This window comes from Oryx dammah, unplaced genomic scaffold, assembly GCF_014754425.2.
Source record: "Oryx dammah isolate SB20612 unplaced genomic scaffold, SCBI_Odam_1.1 HiC_scaffold_26, whole genome shotgun sequence".
NCBI lineage: Eukaryota > Metazoa > Chordata > Mammalia > Artiodactyla > Bovidae > Oryx > Oryx dammah.
The window spans coordinates 89642877-89665947 of NW_024070210.1; the positions used below are offsets into that span (position 1 = coordinate 89642877).

At 44.1% G+C, this 23071-nt stretch overlaps 1 protein-coding gene across 1 annotated transcript in view; it reads left to right on the forward strand.

Moving 5' to 3' along the window:
* The window catches only part of SERINC5 (serine incorporator 5), a 107371-nt gene that overhangs the window by 60210 nt on the left and 24090 nt on the right, over positions 1 to 23071 (forward strand). Inside the window, exons 3-5 of the mRNA XM_040225872.1 lie at positions 15760 to 15938; positions 16415 to 16497; positions 17976 to 18069. Coding sequence (XP_040081806.1) covers positions 15760 to 15938; positions 16415 to 16497; positions 17976 to 18069 — 356 coding nt within the window. The remainder of the gene's footprint in view (positions 1 to 15759; positions 15939 to 16414; positions 16498 to 17975; positions 18070 to 23071) is intronic.

Sequence of the window (23071 nt, forward strand, 5' to 3'; positions counted from 1 at the left end):
GGGAAACGATGTAGCTTCTGTTTACGTCTTCTCCCCAGTGAAGAGACAGCAGATATTATGTGGTGTTACATGTTACACAGAAAATATTGCCCTCTTTTGACAGTATAATTTGAGTAAAACATTGTTTCACAATGGCAGAGTCTTCCATTATAATCCTAAGCAGTCTCCTCTTTTGACAGATGAGAGGGGTGGCCCAGGGCAGTGAGGTGGCTTGTCCAAGGCGTGACACCAGGTAGCGCTGGATGAGGACCTGGGACCACTGGACCCCCTCTGGGGGTGCCTCTCTGGCCTGTTCAGCCGGGTCTGGCTGTTGCTGAGAAGCAGCAGGAGAAGCCTTAGCAAACACCCTTCCTCATGATTCCTGAGCTTCCTTCTGGACTTACGGTGAGGGGGAAGCATCTCCTCTGGAAAACGCAGGCCTCGGCAGCTTCCTTAGCTTTCCTTCCTCACCAGCCTCCTTCCCTCGTGAGAGCCAGAAGCTGGGCTCCAGGGACGACAGTTAGTCTGAAGTAGAAAATAGGGGCAACCGCAAATCTACTGTTTACTTATGTGGTGGCTTTGCATGTGAAATAGAACCTGCCTTCAAGTTGTGTTTGGTGTGACCATCTTTTCAAAGTCAACAGCAGCAGTGAAAAATACTCTGCTTTGGTCACAAACACCATGTAATTTGTCACAGCACAGAATGACAGGTATTCACGCTCAAGCTGGGAAGTCTGGCTCTTGCTTTGATTTTGGTCTTTACTGGTTGAATGTTAGCAGAACCTTGTACCTGAGACCTTGCAACAGGTGTTGCTGTGCGTATTCAAGTTATAGGGAGCAGAACTCTATAGTCTCAGCTGGTATTTTCTGTTTTGTGTTAGAACAAGTGTTGACTTAGTACCCCCCGGCCCACCCCACCCCCCAGAAAAATTGCTGACCCAGTTATCTGATTATGGAGTTTTTTATTTTTATTTTTTTTTAATTCAGCTGAGATAGAATGCTTTTCAAAAGTCCTCCTCCTGAACACCTGCTGAGTTCATTGTACTGCTCTTGTTCCTTATATGTGTCCAGCAGATCAGCCAGCGTGTTTCTGAGGTTAAAAGGTTGGTCTGGGCCATTGAACTTCAAGTTCTCTGTAGAATACAGAGGGGGAATTCTTACTGTGGCCTGATCAGAGTTAGCCAGGGGTGTGCTGGCAGTGAGATTCCATCTTTTAAATCTTCTGGGTCCCCTCCACTCTCAGTTGGCTGACTCTGGGGACACATGTTTCCAAACAGTTCTATCTTAGGTCCACATTGCATCCGGACGTAACACCACCCAAAGAAGACCATTCCTGTGGCCCCCCATCCGTCGCTTCTTTCGTGGCTCAGGCCCCAGCCTTCAGTACTTAGTGAATGCGGGCAAACGATGGTGGGAAGCAGATTGGTTCTGCAGGCAACGATCTGAACTAATGTGAAACCCTGCTGAGAGTTTTTTTGAGTCTGAACCAAAGACAAAGAGACTTGACCCTTGTCCAGTAATAATGAGCTCCCCAGGAGCCAGAAAACAAGAAACAATAGTTATTGTCCTTTGTCTGGAAGATCCATTATCCAGAAGCTTTGGGGGAGCATCGGATGTTAGTAGGATCTCCGTTTCAGGATGCACTTCACTGTGGGCAAGGGACGATGAGATGTGAGAACTGAAATTTTCCTAACCCCGTTTTTCTGTCATCATCAAAAGCATCTGTTAAGCAACAGTCTGCAGAGGCCTTGACGCTCTCTACAGATAAATGGGACAGACATGATCTTATGGCTGGAAACAGCTCTGTTGTGACAGGGCCAGAGGCACAGACAAATGGCACAACATTAAACAGTAGCCTCAGATTGCGGCGGTGAGCAGCAGACATACGTATTGTGAATAGTTGAGTCTTGATATTTGATAAGGGTTTAAAAGACTGATCGTGTTACTTGGTTAAACTGTAATCTGAGTTCTTGTTTAAAAAAAAAATCTTTTAAGTCATGTAACTGATTCCTTCCTCCCTCGCTCCCGCCCTCCCTTCTTTCCTGCCTGTGTGAGTGCCAAGCACTGTGCCAGGCGCATGGGATGCGGGCGTGAGAACTGGGCCTCCTTATGTAGTTTCTGTGTGTGAGGAAGGCGCCCCTAGCATCAGGCCACATGTGCACGTGGTTGTGTTTGAAAGTTAAAAATATCTGAATTCCATTAGTGATTATCGGAGATGGTGGTGTCAGCTTAGCGCTCCCTTCTGTTGACCTCTGGGGTCACGTCAGAACTCAGGAATGCTTTCCCCCTATCCTTATGTGGAGGAACTGGAAGTCCAGGTGAGGAGGGAGGTTTGTAAAAGGGCTTAGAGTGTTTTGCCCTCTAAAGCAGGGTTGAGCTTAATCACAAAGAGGGGTTGGGTATTTGCTGGGAGGGTTGGGGTTGGGGGGAAGCAAGGTTGTGGTTTTTAAATTTCAATGAGGCTGTTTCTACAGTCTTAAAATTAAGTCTAAAATTATATCTTGCAACACGCTGGCTTTCATCAGTGTGGGTTTTATTTTTGGTTCCACAAGTCGTGTTTGTATAACAGATGTGAGGGTTTTTTTTCTTTTCCTACTATGTGGGCTTCTGACCCACAGAAAAAAAGCGCTGAACTCAAAGACATGTCCTCCACCACCCCTTTCACAAAGCTTTTTTATTTTTTTTGTAGACAGACAAATTAAACCCTTAAGCTGTAGCCCTGAAAATAACATATGGCAGATGAACAATTTAATTCACTTAAAAGCACTAAGTTCCATTTTGGGGGCAGCAGGGCATGCTCTGGAGAAGGCAGGACACTCAGGGGAGGACCATAGCCAATTGATCACGACCAGTTGAGCTGATTGCCTGTCTGCTGTTCCTTTCACTGTTGATTTGTAGAGTAAGTCATCACCAGTTGTCATTTGCCTTTGAGATGCTAATTTACACTTCAGCAGTTAGCACAGCTCCTCAACTCTACTTCCTGGTCCTGGGCTGGGCAAACCTTTCCTGTAAAGAGCCAGCTAATAAACATTTCAGCTATGAAGGCCCTGTGGTCCTTAGCAACTACTCAACTCTGCAGCCAAAACAAAATACCAACAAATGAGCATGGCTGTGTTCCAATAAAACTTTATTTACATAAACAGGAGCTGGCTGGTTCTGACCCACAGGCTTTCCTTTGCTGTGCTGGCCCATGGTTGACCTCAGTGGCCCAGTTGGTGTCCTACGCAATTGTTCTCCCCTTTCCCTAAAGGGGAAACTTGAATGGGCTAAACTTTGTGCTGAGGGTCCTGGAGCTCCTGATTAAGTTGCAGATACCAGGCTGTATGAGCCGTGTTCTGGGTTGACTAGGCAAGAACAGCACAGCAATAAATTTAGTGAGACACACTGAACAGCATGATGTTTTTACTCGTGACAGATTTACTCATCCTGGCCTTTTGAGATACATGGTAAATCATTCACAGGTTAAAAATAATAATAATAATCAGCCCTTCTTTCTATGTAGCCAAACCAAGCATTTTGGTGATTGGGAGGAAGTAGGGGTGGAGAAAATGAGTATTTGGTACCCCAGTTCCTCTCCTGGGGGCCCCCAATTCCTGGTCCAGTGTAAAATGAGAAGGATGGTGGGCCAGAAACCGAACTGTGTGTGTGGCTGGGCTCTTAGCCCTAGAATTGGGGAACAAGTGACCAGGGGCTCTCAGAATCTGGAGGGTGTAGGTTTGGTAGTGTTGACTGGAAAAACATGTGCAAACTTTGAGTGTTAGGTTTCATTCAGTGGGAATGTTAGGACTCGAGCCCAGGAGACAGCATCTCAGCCACTCCTGAGAGAGCTGACTCTGAGGAGGCAGGGGAGGACCCAGGCTATGTATAAGTTTGCAGCAAGGAGGCAGGTAATCTGAATATTGGAAGAATACTCTGTGGCTCAGCTGGTAAAGAATCCGCCTGCAATGCAGGAGACCTGGGTTTGATCCCTGGGTTGGGAAGATCCCCTGGAGAAGGGAAACGCTACCCACTCCAGTATTCTGGCCTGGAGAATTCCATGGACTGTATAGTCCCTGGGGTCGCAAAGAGTCAGACACAACTGAGCGACTTTCACACTTTTAGGTTGCTCAGTGGGTAAATAATCCTCCTGCAATACAGAGACTCAGGAAATGGGGGTTCAATTCCTGGGTCAGGAAGATCCCCTGGAGAAGGAAATGACAACCCACTCCAGTATTCTTGCCTGGAGAATCCCATGGACAGAGGAGCCTGGGGGCTAGTGCATGTTAGAAGACTGAAGAGGACTCTTCAGTCGCAAAGAGGACTGAAGGAATGGAGCAAGCACACACTTAAGAAAAGCCAAATCTGTCACATGAAGAGATTCAGCCATCTTTTACGTATGGGAAAATGCAAGTCTCCGGGTTTGCTGAAGTCATTTCTTTCATATGCCTCCAACTATCTGGGGCCAGACCTGCTTTCTTTATTGTTCACTTCCTAATTCCCGTTTACTGTAAGGGGTGTCCGATGAGGCCACCTCTCACATTCCACCAGCTCCTCAGCTCTAACGCGGAGGAAGTAGCTGATGGTTTCCAAATAGCTAGCTTTGTTTCAGGCTCAGATATTTGCATTTGAAAGAGACTTGAGTGTAGAGCGGGAAATATTTCATTTCACAGTAGAGTTCCATCTTTTGGAGAACATTAGGTTTCTGTGTCCTACCTAAGGCAAAATCATGGATTGTTGTTGTTCAGTTGCTAAGTCGTGTCTAATTCTTTGTGACTCCATGAACTGCAGCACTCTAGGCTTCCCTGTTCTTCACTATCTCCCAGAGTTTGCTCAAACTCATATCCATCGAGTCGGGGAGACCATCCAACTGTTAGGGGAAGCACACTGATTGAAACCGCCCACCCTGGCCAGGCACCCTAGTAACCATTTGCATGAGTTGTTTTATGACAGGAGATCCTGATAAGGAATACAGAACTAATAAGCCACCACCAACAGGAAGGGTTCGGGAAAGGTCTAAAGGAGATACCGCGTGTCCGTCCACTTCCCAGAATCCCTCTCGCTAGCATCCATCTTGGCTGAGCGATGTGTGCGCCACCAGGAAAGACTCTGAATTAGAATGATTGGCCAAAGACCACCCGGAAACTAATCCCATCACCATAAAACCCGAGACTGTGAGCCATGCGGCAGAGTAGTTCTCCTGGGTTCCCTTACCCTCCTGCTCTCCACCTGGGTGCCCTTTCCCAATAAAATCTCTTGCTTTGTAAAAACATGTGTCTCCTCGGACAATTTCATTTCCGAGTGTTAGACAAGAGCCCAGTTTGGGGCCCTGGAAGGGGTCCTCCTTCCTGCAACACAACCATCTCATCCTCTGTCGCCCCCTTCTCCTCCTGCCTCCAATCTTTCCCAACATCAGAGTCTTTTCCAGTGAGTAGGCTCTTCACATCAGATGGCCAAAGGATTGGAGCTTCAGCTTCAGCCTCAGTCCTTCCAGTGAATATTCAGGGTCGATTTCCTTTAGGATGGACTAACTAATGTGGATAGTCAAAGTTAAACCATGAAAATGCCTGAAATATCCGTAAAGTAGAGCTCACATGGCTAGCATTTCTCTGGAAAGTTAGCTCCTTGTTAGCTTGGAATTTTTTTTTTTTTAATTTCTTTATTCATTTATTTATTTTTGGCTATGCCGGGTCTTCGTTGCTGTGCTCGGGCTTTCTCCAGTTGTGGAGAGCAGGGGCTACTCTCGTTACCGTGCGCAGGCTTCTCATGGCAGTGGATTTTCTTGCAGAGCGTGGACTCTAGAGTGCTGGCCAGTAGTTGTGGCGCACGTTACTCCGTGGCATGTGAGATACTGCCGGACCAAACCTGTGTACCCTGCACTGGCAGGCGAGTTCCTAACCCCTAGACCACCAGGGAAGCCCTAGCTTGGATTTTTAATCTGTTTTATTTGCTGCCTGAATCTCCATAACCTAGAAGCATACCTGTACATAGCAGATATGAATGAGAGTGACCAAGCCCTGTGCTGTGATATCTAGGTATATTTGCATACCATATAGTATGCATGAAGAATACACCTGTAAACTCCCATTTCATTGGACTTTCAGTGGCTATTGACAGAAAACAGCCATGAGCGTGGTTGGATTTGCATATTCAGATCACCAGGCTCTTCCTGTTCACACATTCAATGGGAAGTTAGCTGATTTGGTGCTGCTCACTTAGGCCATAAGCACATCTTCCCACTGATAAGCGGTCTGACTAGAAAGCCCTGCCTGTTTAGACACTTGGTCCTTTCCAAGGAAACCCCAGCATCTGAGTGTTCAAGAGAGAACTGTCAGTGGGCTTTGCTCCTCTCAGCGGGCAGAGACTCGTCTATCAGACCCTGCATCCTGCGGGAGAGAGAGTGGGTCAGTAACTGTGTCTTCCATCTAAAACAAAGTCCAGGCCTCCACAGCTGCAGTCTTATCTCTGGGCTTGGGTATGGATTTGCTGTCTGGACTCAGGGCCTTGGTCCACCCTTTTCCCCTTGATTTTGGGGAGCAGTGCTTACTGAGAAGCTGACCCTGTGGGAGCAGCAGAGGCTTTCCTGGCTCCGAGACGGGGTGGGGGGCTCCGTTGCCTCCTCTGTTCGTCTTGTCTGCTCTCCCTGTTACCCATTACCCTAGAGTTTTCAGTCCTCCCTGGGAAGAGTTTGTCAGTGTCTATTAAAATTTAACCACCTTCATGATCCAGCATTCATCTTCTGGATGTCAGTCTTACCGTGGGTCTGGGCTGTGGACTTCTGTATAGTAGTTTCAGTCAGTTCAGTCGCTGAGTCGTGTCCGACTCTTTGCAACCCCATGAACCACAGCACGCCGTGCCTGCCTGTCCATCACCAACTCCTGGAGCCATGTCCATTGAGTCAGTGAACACCCAGGACTGATCTCCTTTAGGATGGACTGGTTGGATCTCCTTGCAGTCCAAGAGACTCTCAAGAGTCTTCTCCAACACCACAGTTCAAAAGCATCAATTCTTCAGTGCTCAGCTTTCTTTATATAGCAGTTTAAAATGTTGCAAATATATTTATGTGTTGAACATGCAACAATCTGCGGGACATAATGAATGGGGAGTAACAGAGCAAAGGGCCTACAAGGAAGTGTGACAGGGGTTCCCTCTGGAAGCAGTCAGGTTAGGGTTGGAGTCATGATAGGGGAATTCAGTTACCTGTATCTGTTGTAATTTACATTTTCCTCAGCAACAAGAATGTAAATATGTGTTGCTTGTATGTATGCTCACTCGCTCAGTTGTATCTGACTCTTTGTGACCCCATGAACTATAACCCGCCAAGCTCCTCTGTCGAGGGGATTCCCCAGGCAGGAATACTGGAGTGGGTTGGCATTCTCTTCTCCAGATTGCTTGTATAATGGTAAATAAATATATTTTAGAATGATGCACTTTTAGGTTTGCAGTTAGATTTCTTGAAAGCAGAGGTGAAAGGCCTGTTAGGGTCACTTCCTGCCCAGTATCCAGCCCCGTGGACTGTCTCCTCTCCTCAGCCTTCAGTCTCTGCTCTGGAGAATATTCTGATTACTGCCCCAAATGACTCTTCGTTGCCAAATCCAATGGTACTTCTGGCGTCTCATCAGCTGGTGGTATTTGACATACTCTGCTGGCTCAGCTTCTCTCTGGCTCTGTGTCTTTTCAGTTTCTTTCTTGTTTTTTTTTTCCCCCTTCTTCCCAGTCCCTGGATGTTTGCATTCCTCAGCTCTCTGGGCTGTTCCCAGCTGTGTCTCCTCCACGCCCCGCTCCTCCACCTGGGTTCCGTCGAGTGCCTCCTTTGCCATCTCTTCTGGTCCCTACCAGTCCTTTCTCTAGTCCTGCTCGCTCACCATCTGCCCACATTTCCCCGTGATTCTGGAAGCCTATACTTAACGGAATTACTACCCCTGCACCCTGGAACCGCCCCTCTCCTGTGCTTCCTATCCACTGCTGGCCCACCATCCAGCCCGCTGCCAAACTAGAAATGGGGCATCTTGGTCCTTGGTCCCTCTGCCTTCCCTCATAGGCCGCACCAGTCAGCACATAGGACTCTGTATTCCGTGGCCCCAAGCCCCACTGGTGTTGCCTCATTGAAGCTTTATATGAGTTTTCGCTGGGATTAACTCTTATCCTCCTTCAAGGTTAGGAAGTGGAGTGGTTCTTTGTGCATTCTGCCTTCATAAATCCTAATTCCCTGAGCAGATTGACGGTAGCTGCCCCTCGTTTCCCTTGTAAGGAAGAGCCCCTCATGTCGTCATTATTAGTCAGTTCTCTGCAAGCTGTCTTGTTTCAATTGAAAGCTTATTATTTAAAGTTTGTGATTGGAGTTGTTTTCTAACTATCTAATCATATTTGTGGCGGTTTGATCCTGAAAGGCTCATGGTGGAGGGGGAGCTGTGAACTCTAGCATCGTCTCTGTCTTGCATGCTTCTGAGATTCTGGGGAGTTACTACTGGGGACATTAAGTTCCTGACTGCATAGGTGACTGGGTCAAATAAAACCAGGCTCAGTGGAATTTTAGTTCCCCTTATAACGTTTAATGGGCTTCCCAGGTGGCTCAGTGGTAAACAATCTGCCTGCCAATGCAAGAGATGCAAGAGAGACAGGTTGGATCCCTGGGTCAAGAAGATCCCCTGGAGTAGGAAATAGCAACCCACTCCAGTATTGTTGCCTGGGAAACCCATGGGCAGAGGAGCCTGGCGGGCTACAGTCCATGAAGGTACAAAGAGTCAGACAGGACTGAGCAACTGAGCACCCACACGTGACTTTTAGTAATGACACATTGTAAACTTTTCTCTTAAAAATATTTAGAAATCTGAACAAAAGAGATGTGAGTACTGGTGGTTACTCTTTTTTGGTTTGGCTGCTCTGCATTGCAAGTGCGATGATCTTGGTTCCCTGACCAGGGATGGAACCTGCGCCTCCTACCCTAGAAGTGCAGAGTCTTAACCACTGGACCACCAGGGAAGTCCCTGGTGGTTACTGTTTTTAAAAATAGCCCCCCCAATCCCGAAAGGGCCTCGAAGGTAATAATTTACAGAGAAATGACACTTGATTGCTAGAAGCCGTCAAGGGGAAGATGGAAGCTGATTTTAGCCTTCCCCGTTTTGCACCTCCTATTCATGGGTGGGTAACAGACATGGGTGGGTCCACTGTCATGGACACTGGAATTTTTTCACAGAGAAAACTAAACTGTCTTTAAAAGTTTACAAATAATTGGAATGTCAGAAAGGGAAGAGAGTCTTGGTTCTGAAGTTTATTTCAAGTAAGATACTAAACAGAACCTTCTAGATTTTGTGATATCACTCCTGCTCAGCTCTCCCCAAGCTTTCTTTGCAGCTTGGTTTCATTCAATGTCCTAAAAATTTGATATAATGGAAGGTAAGACTCATTAGCTTTGCTAATGTGCCATTTACTCATCTCTTTAAAATAATGTTATGGGGACATGATGCTCCTTTTCCTCTTCATTTCTGTAAGAACCACTCCCAAATTCTATTCTTTATTTCTAAGTTTGTATCATGTGGGCCCCTGGCCAACTAGACCTATAGGCCTTTCTAACCCTGCCATTATTTCTTCACATTTATTTGCCCAAGATTCAAATTGTTTTAAGGGCATAGCCAGCATCTCCCCTCAACAGACAAGCCATGGGGATTTTCTAGCAAACATCTCTAGGCTTAATACTCGTGTTGATGTTTTGAAATGTCTTCCCTGATTTGGAAGTTCAGATATATTTTCTTTTGAGTCGTGACTAGGTCTCTGAAAGACAGGTAGTGAGTACTGTTTTTAGAACTCAGTTCTTATACAGGCATACCTTGTTTTGTTGTGCTTTACTTATAAACTGAAGGTTTGTGGGAACCCTGCCTTGAGCAAGTGAATCAGTGTGCCATTTTCTGAACAGCATTTGCTCATTCTGTGTCACACTTGGATAATTCTTGCAGTATTTCAAACTTTTTCATTACTGTTGTTACATGTTCAGTGATCTTTGATGTTACTGCTATGACTAACCAAAGGCTTAGATGATTGGTGTTCTTTAGCGATAAAATATTTTTAAATCTTATATTATTAAATTTTTAAACAATGCTTTTTTTAAAAAACACACAATGCTATTGCACACTTAATAGACGGCAGTATAGTGTAAACTTAACTGTTATGTGCCCTGGAAAACCAAAAAATTCATGTGGCTTGCTTTACTGTGCCCTTTGCTTTATTTATTGCGTTGATCTGGAACCGAACCCACAGTATCTCTGAGGTATGCCTATATAGATGTGCCAGGGAAAGGATCACCTTATTGAAAGTTGCCAGTACAGTTGTTCCTTGGTATCCTTTGGGGGTTGGTTCCAGGACCCTCTTGGATATCAAAATCCACTGATGCTTAAGTCCCTTATATAAAATGGACTTGCATATAACTTAGGCACATCCTTTTATATACTTTAAATCATTGCTAGATTACTTAAAATATCTAATGTTATGTAAATAGTTTGAGGTACATGACAAATTCAAGTTTTGTTTTTTGAAACTTTCTGGGAAAAAGAAATTTTTTAAAATTTCTTTTTGTGGTTAGTCAAATCCATAGATGCAGAACTGGCAGTTATAGAGAAGTTCAACTGTATCTTTCAGTATGAATCCTTTGGTAAAGTGAATAGAGTGTCTACTGAGTTCTAAGATGTTCATCTCCCCTCTTGTTTAAATCAGAATGCATCAGCCAATCAGGGGTTCATGTAATGTGCCTGACTTCCTCCCCTGAAATTTTTTTTTTTTGTAAATAATAACTTTAGAATTAAATACGTTTGCTTAATGGCTACTATGGATCAAGAACTGTGATGAGCCCTTTTTACAAGGATTCACTGATTTAATTCTCAGAGCAGCTTCATGAGGTGGAAGGCAGTATTATTTCATTGTACAGGTAGGGAAACTGAGGCTCAGCTAGGGTGTGTAATTTTCCCAAGTTATTAGTGGAGTTAGGGTTGGAAGTCCACATGAGCTCTGCTCGCTGATACTTTGTGACTTTGAGTTTGGTTGCTCAGTGGTTAGCAGGAAACTCCTTGCCCTCGGGTCTGTATAGAACCAACACAGATGCAGGTCCCTGGATGCCCAGAGCCAGACATAAGAGGCAACATCCTTAGGAGGCCTGTCCCCTCCAGCCCACAGTGTGGAATCTGTGTGTGATGTATGTTTTCTTTTTCTAAAACTGGGATGGAGCTCGGAACAGCAAATATTTAATCAGAGCAAATTCCCGTTGCTAAATCCTGCCAGCTTGTTCTACTCGGAGGTTCTTTACCCAAAAATATTCACCACATGCTGAAAGCTAGACGACTTGAGTCACCCACAGAGCATAAGGCAGGTCTTAGTATTTAGAGTAGGGGGTTGTTTGCCTGCTTTTATTGTGGATGAGATATACAGTGCCACATACTCACCCTTTGATAAGCCTAAGGGCCCCTGGCACAGTAAGTAAGGGTTTGGGGAAGGGGAGTTTGTGGGGGATGACAGGGTGGGTGCTCGTGCCTGCTGGCAGGAGCATTCTTCCTGAACTGATCTGAGGAGAAGAGAGACTTGGGTGTGGGTAGGGAGGTGGAGAAGAATCTGGCTGGGAAAGATGGACTGCGTAAATTAAAGGGACGCTGACTCCAAAATCACTGCAGGGGGTGACTGCAGCCATGAAATTAAAAGATGTTTACTCCTTGGAAGGAAAGTTATGACCAGCCTAGACAGAATATTAAAAAGCAAAGACATTACTTTGTCAACAAAGGTCTGTCTAGTCAAGGCTGTGGTTTTTCCGGTAGTCATGTATGGATGTGAGAGTTGGACTATAAAGAAAGCTGAGTGCCAAAGAATTGATGCTTTTGCACTGTGGTATTGGAGAAGACTCTTGAGAGTCCCTTGGACTGCAAGGAGATCCAACCAGTCCATCCTAAGGGAGATCAGTCCTGGGTGTTCATTGGAAGGACTGGTGTTGAAGCTGAAACTCCAATACTTTGGCCACCTGATGCGAAGAGCTGACTCATTTGAAAAGACCCTGATGCTGGGAAAGATTGAAGGCAGGAGGAGAAGGGGACAACAGAGGATGAGATGGTTGGATGGCATCACCGACTCAATGGACATGAGTTTGGGTAAACTCCGGGAGTTGGTGATGGACAGGGAGGCCTGGCGTGCTGCGGTTCATGGGGTCGCAAAGAGTCAGACACGACTGAGCGACTGAACTGAACTGACATGCATGTGTTATGGCAGGAGTGTTGGGGTGCTGTGCAAAAGGGATTAGCTTTGCTGATAGGGGGAACAGAGAAGGTAGGGGAAGAGCTGAATGAATATTACAGAGCAGTAAATCCCATATGAATAAAACAAATAAGGTGGAGGCATGGTGCCTCCTTTTACAGATTTAAAGCAACATTACCTCCTTATAACTTTACTATCGTGTGAGATGAGTGCAATTGTCCGGTAGTTTGAGCATTCTTTGGCATTACCTTTCTTTGGGACTGGAATGAAAACTGACCTTTTCCAGTCCTGTGGCCACTGCTGCTGCCGCTACTGCTGCTAAGTCACTTCAGTCGTGTCCGACGCTGTGTGACCCCATAGACGGCATCCCATGAGGCTCCCCCGTCCCCGGGATTCTCCAGGCAAGAACACTGGGCCACTGCTGAGTTTTCCATATTTGCTGGCATATTGAGTGCAGCACTTTCACAGCATCATCTTTCAGGATTTGAAATAGCTCAACTGGAATTCAGTCACCTCCACTAGCTTTGTTCGTGGTGATGCTTCCTAAGGCCCACTTGATGGACAGGGAGGCCTGGCATGCTGTGGTTCGTGAGGTCACAAAGAGTCGGACACGACTGAGCAACTGAACTGAACTGAACCTCCTTATTACCAGTACCACTCATAGGGTGCAGCTTTTGTTTCCTGCTACAGGCTCTGAAACATTCACTTGTACGGGGTCCCCCATGACTTCAGTAGATGAAGATTTTAACCGTGTGAATTTGCTCACTCATTATGAAACAGCTGAAAATTCAGACTCCTTCAGAAAGCCCTTCTAAGGTCTCTCATGACCTGGTGGGGGTGCATCCTGTATCTTAATCACTGTTTTCAAGTAGTTTCCAGACTCACCTTCTCACTGGAATGCTCCAGGGTGCTTCCAACCCTATATGTTAAAAACAAACTCCCAGAGCTCTTTTCAGTTCCTAGGGGTTCCCTGGTGGCTTAGAGGGTAAAGCGTCCGCCTGGAATGCGGAAGACCTGGGTTCAATCCCTGAGTCAGGAAGATTCCCTGGAGAAGGGACAGGCTACCCACTCCAGTACTCTTGCCCGGAAAATCCTATGGACAGGAGCCTGGGAGGCTGCAGTCCATGGGGTCGCAAAGAGTTGGACACGACTGAGCAACTTCACTTTCCTTTTTCCCTTTAATCCTACTCCCCCTCCACCCTAAATACTTTAAAAAGGCAGATAAGAACCCTCTCCCTATCCTTCAGTCCTGCCAACTATGACTTCTACCCATAGACTTTGTGTTTTTTCTGCTACTAGTTTCCTTTCTTCAACTGTTACCCGGACTGTTAATTCAGTAGCCTTCTAATCCTCCTGCCTCAAACTTGTCCCTTTTCTCACATGTTCTTCACTTTGCAGCCAAAGGCATTCCAGCTTAAATAGTTGTTTCCCCTTCCTTACAGTGTGGGAGCCAGTCTTCTTGGTGTGGCATATACCCGGCCCTTCCCACCAAGATCATGCCTTCTTTTGAGCTTTATATCTTGGCAAGGAATACTTTTTTAGTATAAGTATGCCCCATTCAATATTTAGTCTAAGTGTATCCCAAAATATTGTTATATTAAAAATTAGTTGTTATTTATACAACATTTAAATTTAACTAGACAATCTGTGTTTTACCTGGCTTGGTCAAAAAATAATACTAATATCTCTCTTTGTGGATTTACATCTTGCTGTGATCTAAAAAAAAATGGAGTTGCAGGAACTTGCTGACCACAAAATATTTGGTATTTCTTTATGAAATATTTTATAGCTATGCATGAAAGTGGAACTATTATAATGGGATCTCAGTAGCAATGCATTTTTGCCCAAGACACTCATTTAAAAAAAAATCATATTTGAGATCCAGGTATAGTAATGATTGCAGATCTTTTCTGAGGGAGAGAATCCTCAGGGAGGAAGATGAACTTCAATTACATTTAGTCTTCCTTCTGTTTATAGAAATCTTTTATTTTAAAACTTTTTTAATTTTTATTTTTTGGCTGTGCTAGGTGACTTGTGGGATCTTAGGTCTCGGATGGAAATTTTAATAACCTCATTGTTACTGTTTCTTTAGGATCTTTTCTGTAGAATAAACGAAATTATCATGCTTCAGCTTTACCTTTAGTGTTTTGTCCTTTCTCCCCCTGGTTTCAGTTTTTGTCTTGTGAGTAAAGGCTAAATGAGATTTTTCAACTTATTTTCTGTTCTGAAGAGTGTTCAGCTTTGATGTTGGTAAGAAGCAGATTTTTCTCTTTTTTTTTAACAGTAAATCTTTATTTTCTGACATTAATAGAAATGTGCTGCTTGTTCTCATAATGTAAGTTTTTAATTATTCTGATAATGTAAGTGGGTTTTATATTAAAACCTTCTAATTGTACTGGAATAAACATATTCAAAAGCAGAGACATTACTTTGCCGACTAAGGTCCGTCTAGTCAAGGCTATGGTTTTCCCAGTAGTCAGGTATGGATGTGAGAGTTGGACTGTGAAGAAAGCTGAGCGCCGAAGAATTGATGCTTTTGAACTGTGGTGTTGGAGAAGACTCTTGAGAGTCCCTTGGACTGCAAGGAGATCCAACCAGTCCATTCTGAAGGAGATCAACCCTGGGATTTCTTTGGAAGGAATGATGCTAAAGCTGAAGCTCCAGTACTTTGACCACCTCATGCGAAGAGTTGACTCATTGGAAAAGACTCTTATGCTGGGAGGGATTGGGGGCAGGAGGAGAAGGGGACGACAGAGGATGAGATGGCTGGATGGCATCACGGACTCGATGGATGCGAGTCTGAGTGAACTCCGGGAGTTGGTGATGGACAAGGGAGGCCTGGCGTGCTGCGATTCATGGGGTCGCAAAGTGTCAGACATGACTGAGTGACTGAACTGAACTGAACTGAAACCATTGTTGACATTTATCAGATTAAGATCCATAAATAAAGAACTCCAGTGGATCAAGTAAAAAATCCTATTAACCACCAATTCACAGTACAACATATTAAATTAAAAAAAAGATGTGAACCTTACTAGTAATGAGGACTATGGACATTGAAACAGTTTCATGGTTTTTAACCCTTAAATGTGGTGCTCAGGCTGGGAATGTGAGCAGTCTCAAATATTGCTGGTGGAATATAAATGCAGCCTTTGAAAACAGTGATTTGACTTTGTTGCTTGAAATTTTAAAATGTGGCTACTCCCTGACCCATTGATTTCATTGCTAGGTTAGGAGCTTATCCTACATAAATAAAGGCATATGTGCACTTAATCTCTATATTTACACATTTTAAGAAAAAATACCCATGTATTATACGCATAACTTTTAAAAATTCTGATGCTGGATTTCAGAATTCATTAGGGGTAAGTGAAGGGTGAGTGGTGCGTTATGAGCACTATATCTCTAAAAAGGATTCAGAGAAAATTAAGGAAAAGGTCTTTGGAAGAGAGACTTTCTTCTCAGTCTTAATTTCTCTTGGTACATGGTGTATTTCACATTGGATTTTGACTTGCAGGCTGAAAGAACTGCACCAACTCTTCCTTATATAGTTTTAACAAAGACTTTCTTTTTCTTCAGATCCCTTATTTTGAAGATATTTGTAAAGGCATTAAAGCTGGTGACACCTGTGAGAAGCTGGTGGGGTATTCTGCAGTATACAGAGTCTGTTTTGGAATGGCCTGTTTCTTCTTCATCTTCTGCCTCCTGACCTTGAATATCAACAACAGTAAAAGCTGTAGAGCCTACATTCACAATGGGTGAGTCTTCACAGGGATCGTTTCTCCTTTCCTTGAACTCAGAGCAGCATTCCAAGGCGTCTTCTACTCGTCACACCCTCTGACTGCTTTCTTCTACTTGAAATTGTTGACAGTGATTTTAGAGAAGGTGGAAATTGCACTTTTCACCGCACGGTGGACTAAGAACTGAATTCCTGTTTGTGACACCTGATGCCATAAATGAGAAATGCAGTGGAGATAAGAGTTTATTTCTCGTACCAAGACCTTCCCCCAGGTCATTTCCACCCTGCAACAAAATGGTTTGACAGAATCAGGGGCCAAACATTGAGTCTGTCTAATTATGGGAGGAGGCAGTCCCCAGTCACTTAATTTCTTCCCCTCCATTTGAAGTGAACAGAATCATGGATTGATACACTTACCTTCTAAGAGGTCTTTTGTCCTTCCTTGAATATCATTTGAATACATTTCCTGTTTTTGTTTTTTTTTTTCCCCTCCAGCTTTTGGTTCTTTAAACTTCTGCTGTTGGGGGCCATGTGCTCAGGAGCCTTCTTCATTCCAGATCAGGAGACCTTTCTGAATGGTACGAATGGAGGGTTGGGGGTATCTATCTATTTTTTACTCACTTTGTAAAATTGTTCCAAAGCGTAGTCCAGGGTGCCTTTGATAGTTTAGGTTACTAACATTCTTGTAGCTTAAAAAAAAAAAAACCTACCTCACCAGCCCACACTTCATTCACCCTCTCTACTTCTTGTCTCCCCGCTCAACACCCCCCACCCCACCTCCACCTGCCCGGATTGGTGACAGAACCTCTAGTCACTCTACTGGCTGAAGAATTGACGTTAAAGGTTATTGGCCTGAAGAGAAAAAGAGGCACTTGGAAAACTTGTTTGAAAACTAGTTTAGCATATCAGCAGCGTGACTAGGGAGACCTTGTTCTTTCTGCCCTACACATAAACCCAGGGCTTCTTAGCAGCTTTAAATCTGCTGCAACGATAGTGGGCTAAGAAAGGCTATGTCTAAGATGTAGCTGTGTCTAAGATAGTGGGGTCCTCTAGGCTATATCTAAACCTGACTGATGTGAAACTGTGTAACATTTAACTCTATTCAGTCAATTATATTCAATTCAATTGTATATCCTTATCGATGGAATCTACTAGAAATATTTAATATGAAGCATTCAATCATAAGTGAAACAAGGGGCCTTTCTTTATTTGAGCTAGGGAGGGGAAAAATAAAGCCTGCGTTTCAGTTTCAAAGCACTGTTCAAACCCAATGGATTCACTTTCCTAATTAAGATAGTGAAAGTGTTCACACTGTGAATGAGGATAGGTCCTCAATGAGCCACATGCCAGGTCCAGCGAGTTTCTTAGGGTCACACTGCTTCTATGCATCCCTTAAGGAAGTTGTATCCAAGTTGTCTTTTAACCTAAAATGCCTGTAACTAGTTTTCTAGTCCCCACAGAGGTCCTTGTATATATTAGAATAATATACTTAGAATGCATGGGACCTAGCAGTTAGTCCACTAGCTCAGCTCAGTTGTTTTATAGATAACCCAGAGATGTGAGTTGCTCATCCAAGGTTTGAGCTGCTTTGTGGCTGAGCCAGAAGTATGACTCCAGTTTGAACCTCATTTCTTCACTGAACCTTGATGGTTCTCTCCCCAGTAAAATTCAAATATTGGGTTTTTCTGGCAATGTGTGATTTTACTTTAAATGGGGGGTTGTTGTTGCTTTTATGAATTAACTACATCTGTTAAGGTATCTGGCATTTATTTATAGCATGGAGGTGAAGCTTGGATGCTGTGGTGCCAGACTGCCTGTGCTCGTATCCCAGCCACATCCTTTACTGGCTGCAGGACCTGGTCAGCTTATGTAGACTCTGTTTTTATCATCTGTAATGCGGGTATAATAGTAGTACCCACCTTGTACAGTTGTATGGGAATTCAGTGTGTTAGCAGTACAGGGAGCCTGAGGTAAGAATTAACCATAGGCATTACTCTTTTGAGTTAGACACTTGGAACCGTAACCTCATCTCCGTTCAAACGGTCTTCTTTTGCAGCCTGGCGCTATGTGGGAGCTGTCGGAGGCTTCCTCTTCATAGTCATCCAGCTCCTCTTGCTTGTGGAGTTTGCGCATAAATGGAACAAGAACTGGTATGTGCCTTTGTGGAAAGCTTCCACGTGAACTCACTCTCTGGCTCAGAGGAAGTACCCAGTGTCAACAGAGGCCCTACCCTGAGTCGTATGGCCAGGGGTTAGCAACCTGCTTACACCCAAACTGGTTTTTGCTGGTTCTCTCCCTTCCCTCTGCTCTTTGAACCTCTTCCTTTACTCCTCTCCCACACTGATTTTCTCTCATTCCTACCTTTCTTTTTCCCGCGTCAGTTCTTTTTACTTTTTCCTCCCTTTTCCCCTACACCCTCTCATTTGGACTCTGAGACTTAGCCATGGGCAACCCCCCTGCTGAAGCCTCACAGCCCAGCTCTGTGCTGTGTCAGTGACTAAAAACGTTGAGCGAGCTTTATCTTAGGCCCCCATCCTTGGCAGATTAAAAAAGAAAAAAGTAGTTTGGAGCTGAAAGTTCACTTTCAGCAAAGACTATTCAATGGACTAGTTCTTTCCTCTTTAAAAATAATTTTGTTGCTTCTCAACTGCCTAAGAGAAGAAGGGCCCCTTCATTAGGAACTTTTGTTGTGCTCACTTAGAAAGCCATCCTGACTTTTAAAAATATAGACACTAAGTGCCTTAAAAATAGGATTCACGTCCCAAGATGTGTGGCAAATGCCAGACTGTTCGTGGCTCATTTTATTTCTTGCTGAGGCTACGTTGAGGAAATGACTAGACAAGGGTCTGGCTTCTTCAGTGCTAAGACCAAGATGACTTTGTTACTCTGGGCAAAGCTCTGTCTGACTTAACTGCTCTGTCTGACTTTATAAAATATGAATGAAAATAACTGCCTGATGTGTCTAGTAAGGCAAAAGAGTTATTTTGTAGATTTTGTAGGCGTCATGTTATTTTATACTGTTTTGGGGTAGGGGAAATCTGAAAGTTCTATATGAATGTGAATTTATGTTTTTAATTTTAGATAACATAAAATATACTGTCCACATTCTCTCAAAACACTTTTCATTCTGATTATATTCTGCAGCTTGGTAGTTGTTGTTTTGTTTGGGTTTTGTTTGTTTCTTAAAGATCAAATCATGAGATGCATGAATGAAAAGTCATTCTATTATTTGGTAAATACTAGAGTATGCACCCTGGAGAAGGAAATGGCAACCCACTCCAGTATTCTTGCCTGGAGAATCCCAGGCAAGAGGAGCCTGGTGGGCTGCCGCCTATGGGGGTCACACAGAGTCGAACACGACTGAAGCGACTTAGCAGCGGCAGAGTATGCACCCAAATGCCGATGTTAAAAATGTTTATAGCACATCAGATCATCTTCCAAGTAGCACTACAGTTGTATTTTGGTATTTTTCAAGTCTTAATCACTATGAAAATGCAGATTTCCAGGTCTGAATTGTGCTCATATGTGAATTTTTTTTAAGTGTATTTGTTTTTGGTTGTGCTGGGTCTTCACTGCCCCTCAGGCTCTTCTCTAGTTGCGGCGAGCAGGGGCCACTCTTCATTGTGGTGCCCAGGCTTCTCTTGGGGAGCACAGGCTCTAGGGAGCACAGGTCAGTAGTGTGGTGCACGGGCTTTGGTTGTTCTGCGGCATGTGGAATCTTCCCAGACCAGGGGTTCAACCTGTGTCCCCTGCGTTGGCAGATTCTCATCCACTGTACCACCAGGGAAGTCCAAAATATAAGTTTATTATTGCATGCTGTCCTACATTTTGAGTCATCCCGAAAACCTAGTATGTTTGGGGTTTCTACTAGATCTTGTTTTGAGGCTGCAAAGTTTTCCTAAAGATAAGTCTAATGGGTGACTGTAGTTTTATGTGACCCTGTTTTCTCAGTTGTACAGAAGAAATGTGCACAGTAAGTTAGAAATGCATTTTAATTGATTAAATATCACACTTTCCATTGATTCTTAATGTACTTTCACTCTGAATTGTTTATTAGACAAAATATAATATGTCACCCCCAATTTTTTCCAAGATTTTCACAAATTTCAAGTTAGGAACTTGGTAGTAAAATATTAATATCTTTGATTCTGAGGGCCTGATTTGCCCATTAAATAGTATGTTCTCTTGAGAATGCTTGTGCTGCTTTATTCTGACTTTTAATGTTTTGATTGATTCTGAAGCCATTTTCTAGGACTGATTATCGATGCCAAGTTTTAACAGGCATTTTGGAAGAGTTTGATCACTTTAAAAACTTTCCAGAAGCCACCTAATAGGAATGGCTTAAGAGCTTTGCAGCTATTGATGTTGCTATTGTACTGGCTGTGGGGCCAGTATCCCAACAAAATCCCTTTTGTCCACATACTCGTGGCTTGTTGATCTGCCTAAAATTAAGATTAAGCTAGGAAATGTACAAATATTATTATTTTTATGTAAGTTCATTTAATTTAGGGTTTTTTTTTTTTAATGGAGATTCTTGCTTTCAAGGTTAGTCTAGAAAATATAATACTTGTATCTCTCTTCAAGGATGAAACAACCAAAGTTTTTCTTCCTTTTTCTTTTTTTCTCCTTTTGTAAAGATCTTGAGAAAGAGATAATCTCAAAGGCAGTAGGACAGAAAGGCCATGGGCCTGGATACCAGGCAGCAGATTTTACTGTCCCTGACTATCTGGCTGTTTCACTTGAGGCAAGCGTGCGTGTTCAGTTGCTCAGTCGTGTCTGACTGTGATCACATGGACTATAGCCCACTAGACTCCCCTGTCCATGGGATTCTCTAGGCAAGAATACTGGTGTAGGTGGCCATTCCCTTTTCCAGGGGATCTTCCTGACCCAGGGATTGAACCCAGGTTTCCTGCATTGCAGGCAGATTCTTTACCGTCTTTGAATCTTAAGGCATATGACTTGACTACTCTGACCTCAGTTTTTATACCTGTGAAGTGATGTGTTTTGTTCTTTTGTTAAAAGATAAGCTAGGGCATTTAAAAATGTTTGTGAAAATTGATTCAAATTTAGCACTCTCCAGTCTAGCAAGTAGAAAGGAGCTCTGAGGAGCTGTACAAAATAAAAGGACTTTTATAGGCAAAAGGGAGCAGAGACAAGGAAGTTACATTAGGCAGAAAAGCAATTTAGTTATTGTGAGGTAACTTCTATAGGGGATGGCAGGTCCTACCAGTCAGACTATCTAACTAGTTCACTAGACTATCTAATTAGTGCTGAATAGGAGATTTCTGATTGACTGGTTTAGTTTCTGATGGACTGTTTCTGGGAGAGCTGATACTCTGTTGCGTTGGTTTGGTGACATGGGGCTTAGCCTTAGTGACTTCATTTTAAGTCTTTCATCTTGTTTTTAACACTTCCTAGGTCAATTTTTGTGGTTTAAAGTGTCAGTTCTATATCAAAACTGAAATCATAAAAAGTAAACAGTATAGTCAGGTGTTTCTAATGAAGACCCATTTTCTAGACTTCCTAGATTTAAAAATTCATGTTGTTCTTGGCTTTTGTTCTCCCCTAGCCCTCATCCCTGAGCCCAGCCACCTCTTCTAACCTGATAACCTGCTTGCTTCTATATCTATACACTTCCTCCTGCTGCTTGGTCCTTTTCTAATCTTCATCCAAGTGCTCGCATTGAGCATTGATTCAAAAGTTTTGGAGTGCCAACTCTGTGCCAGGCACCGAGAGTATAGTCATGGCATTATTTGGTGTGTCTACAGAGGTTGTCTCGGGAGGACCAGCAGAGTCCGGAGCAACAGGTAATGGCCACTTTGTCGTCACTGCTGCATCAAATTGTCCTCTGACAGTTGGCAGTCCTTGCTCCAACATTCTTTAAGCACCTGTTGCTTGCCAGGCATTTGACAGTAGGCAGTGAATGCAACAGTGCCCTGCTCTGTGGAGTGTATATTCTCCTGGAGAGGAGCGGGGGTAGCTAATAAATCTAATCAAGCAGATAAGTAATAGGTTCAATGGTGGAGAGTGTGCTGTGGGTGTGAGAGTTGGGGCAAGCAGGGCAGGGAAAGGGTTTCATTATAAGGCATGAGGGAGATGAAGGAACTTGAGAAGAGCCTGAGGCAGGGCTGTGCTGGCTTGTCTAAGGAGCGAGGAGACATCCACTGTGGCTGGACCCCAGAGGTGCGAGGGGAGAGAGCAAGGGATAAAGTCATTCATCAGAGATGGCCCTGGACCAGATCATGAAAGGTTTCTGGGGCCATCATGGCAGATGGCAGGGCACTAGAGGGACAGAATCTAATGCACATTTTAAGTTAAGAAAAGATGAGAGGAGGTTGTAGGTACAAGTAAGGAGACTAGTGGGAGGTGACCCGGGGAGGGATGCCGTAGCTTGATGCTAGATGGTAGCAGCAGTCAGATGCTGATAGAGTCTGAAGTGGGAACCAAGGGAGTTTGCTGCTGGAGTTGGCATGATGCTGGGGAGGGGGGGAGGAGCAAGGAGTGAGACAGTGGTCGAGCAACTACGGTTCTTTATATACCCCACCCCTAATGGAATTGCCACGTTCTGAGGTTGGGAAGACCATAGGAGAGCAGGTTTGGGGATGGGAGTTTGAATCCTGGCAAGTTAACCTGGACCTCCTAAGGTCCACAAGCCAGTTAGACCTCCAAGTGGAGATGCTATCAGGGATAATATGAGCCTGGAGTAGAGAGCGGAGAGGTTAGGGTTGAAGATTTAACCTTGGGAATCCAAGCAAAATCAACTGTTAAGAAAGTCCTTCTTACACTAATAAAATAGCCCAAAAGACTGGTGAGGACATAGCTGGACCCGCCACTTACACACTGGTCAGCAGTGTTCACCTTTTTCTTCATAAGCCATTTTCTCTCCCTGTCAACAGGTAGCATTTGACTCTTTGCTTTCTCTCAGTCTCACTTTATCTTCATGTGATTTGTGTGCCTTCTCTATTACAATGACTCCACAGTCATCAGACCGCCTGGCTCGGTGTCAGGAGTTTGATGGTCATTATCATTTTGGCCTTTCCTCTTTGTTTTCTTTCTGGCCGCAATAACTTCTCCATCATTCAAACGTTTCAGCTGGGCTGCTTGAACACTTTCCAACTCTGTGAAGACATTAAGCAAGTTGCCTGCTCTGAC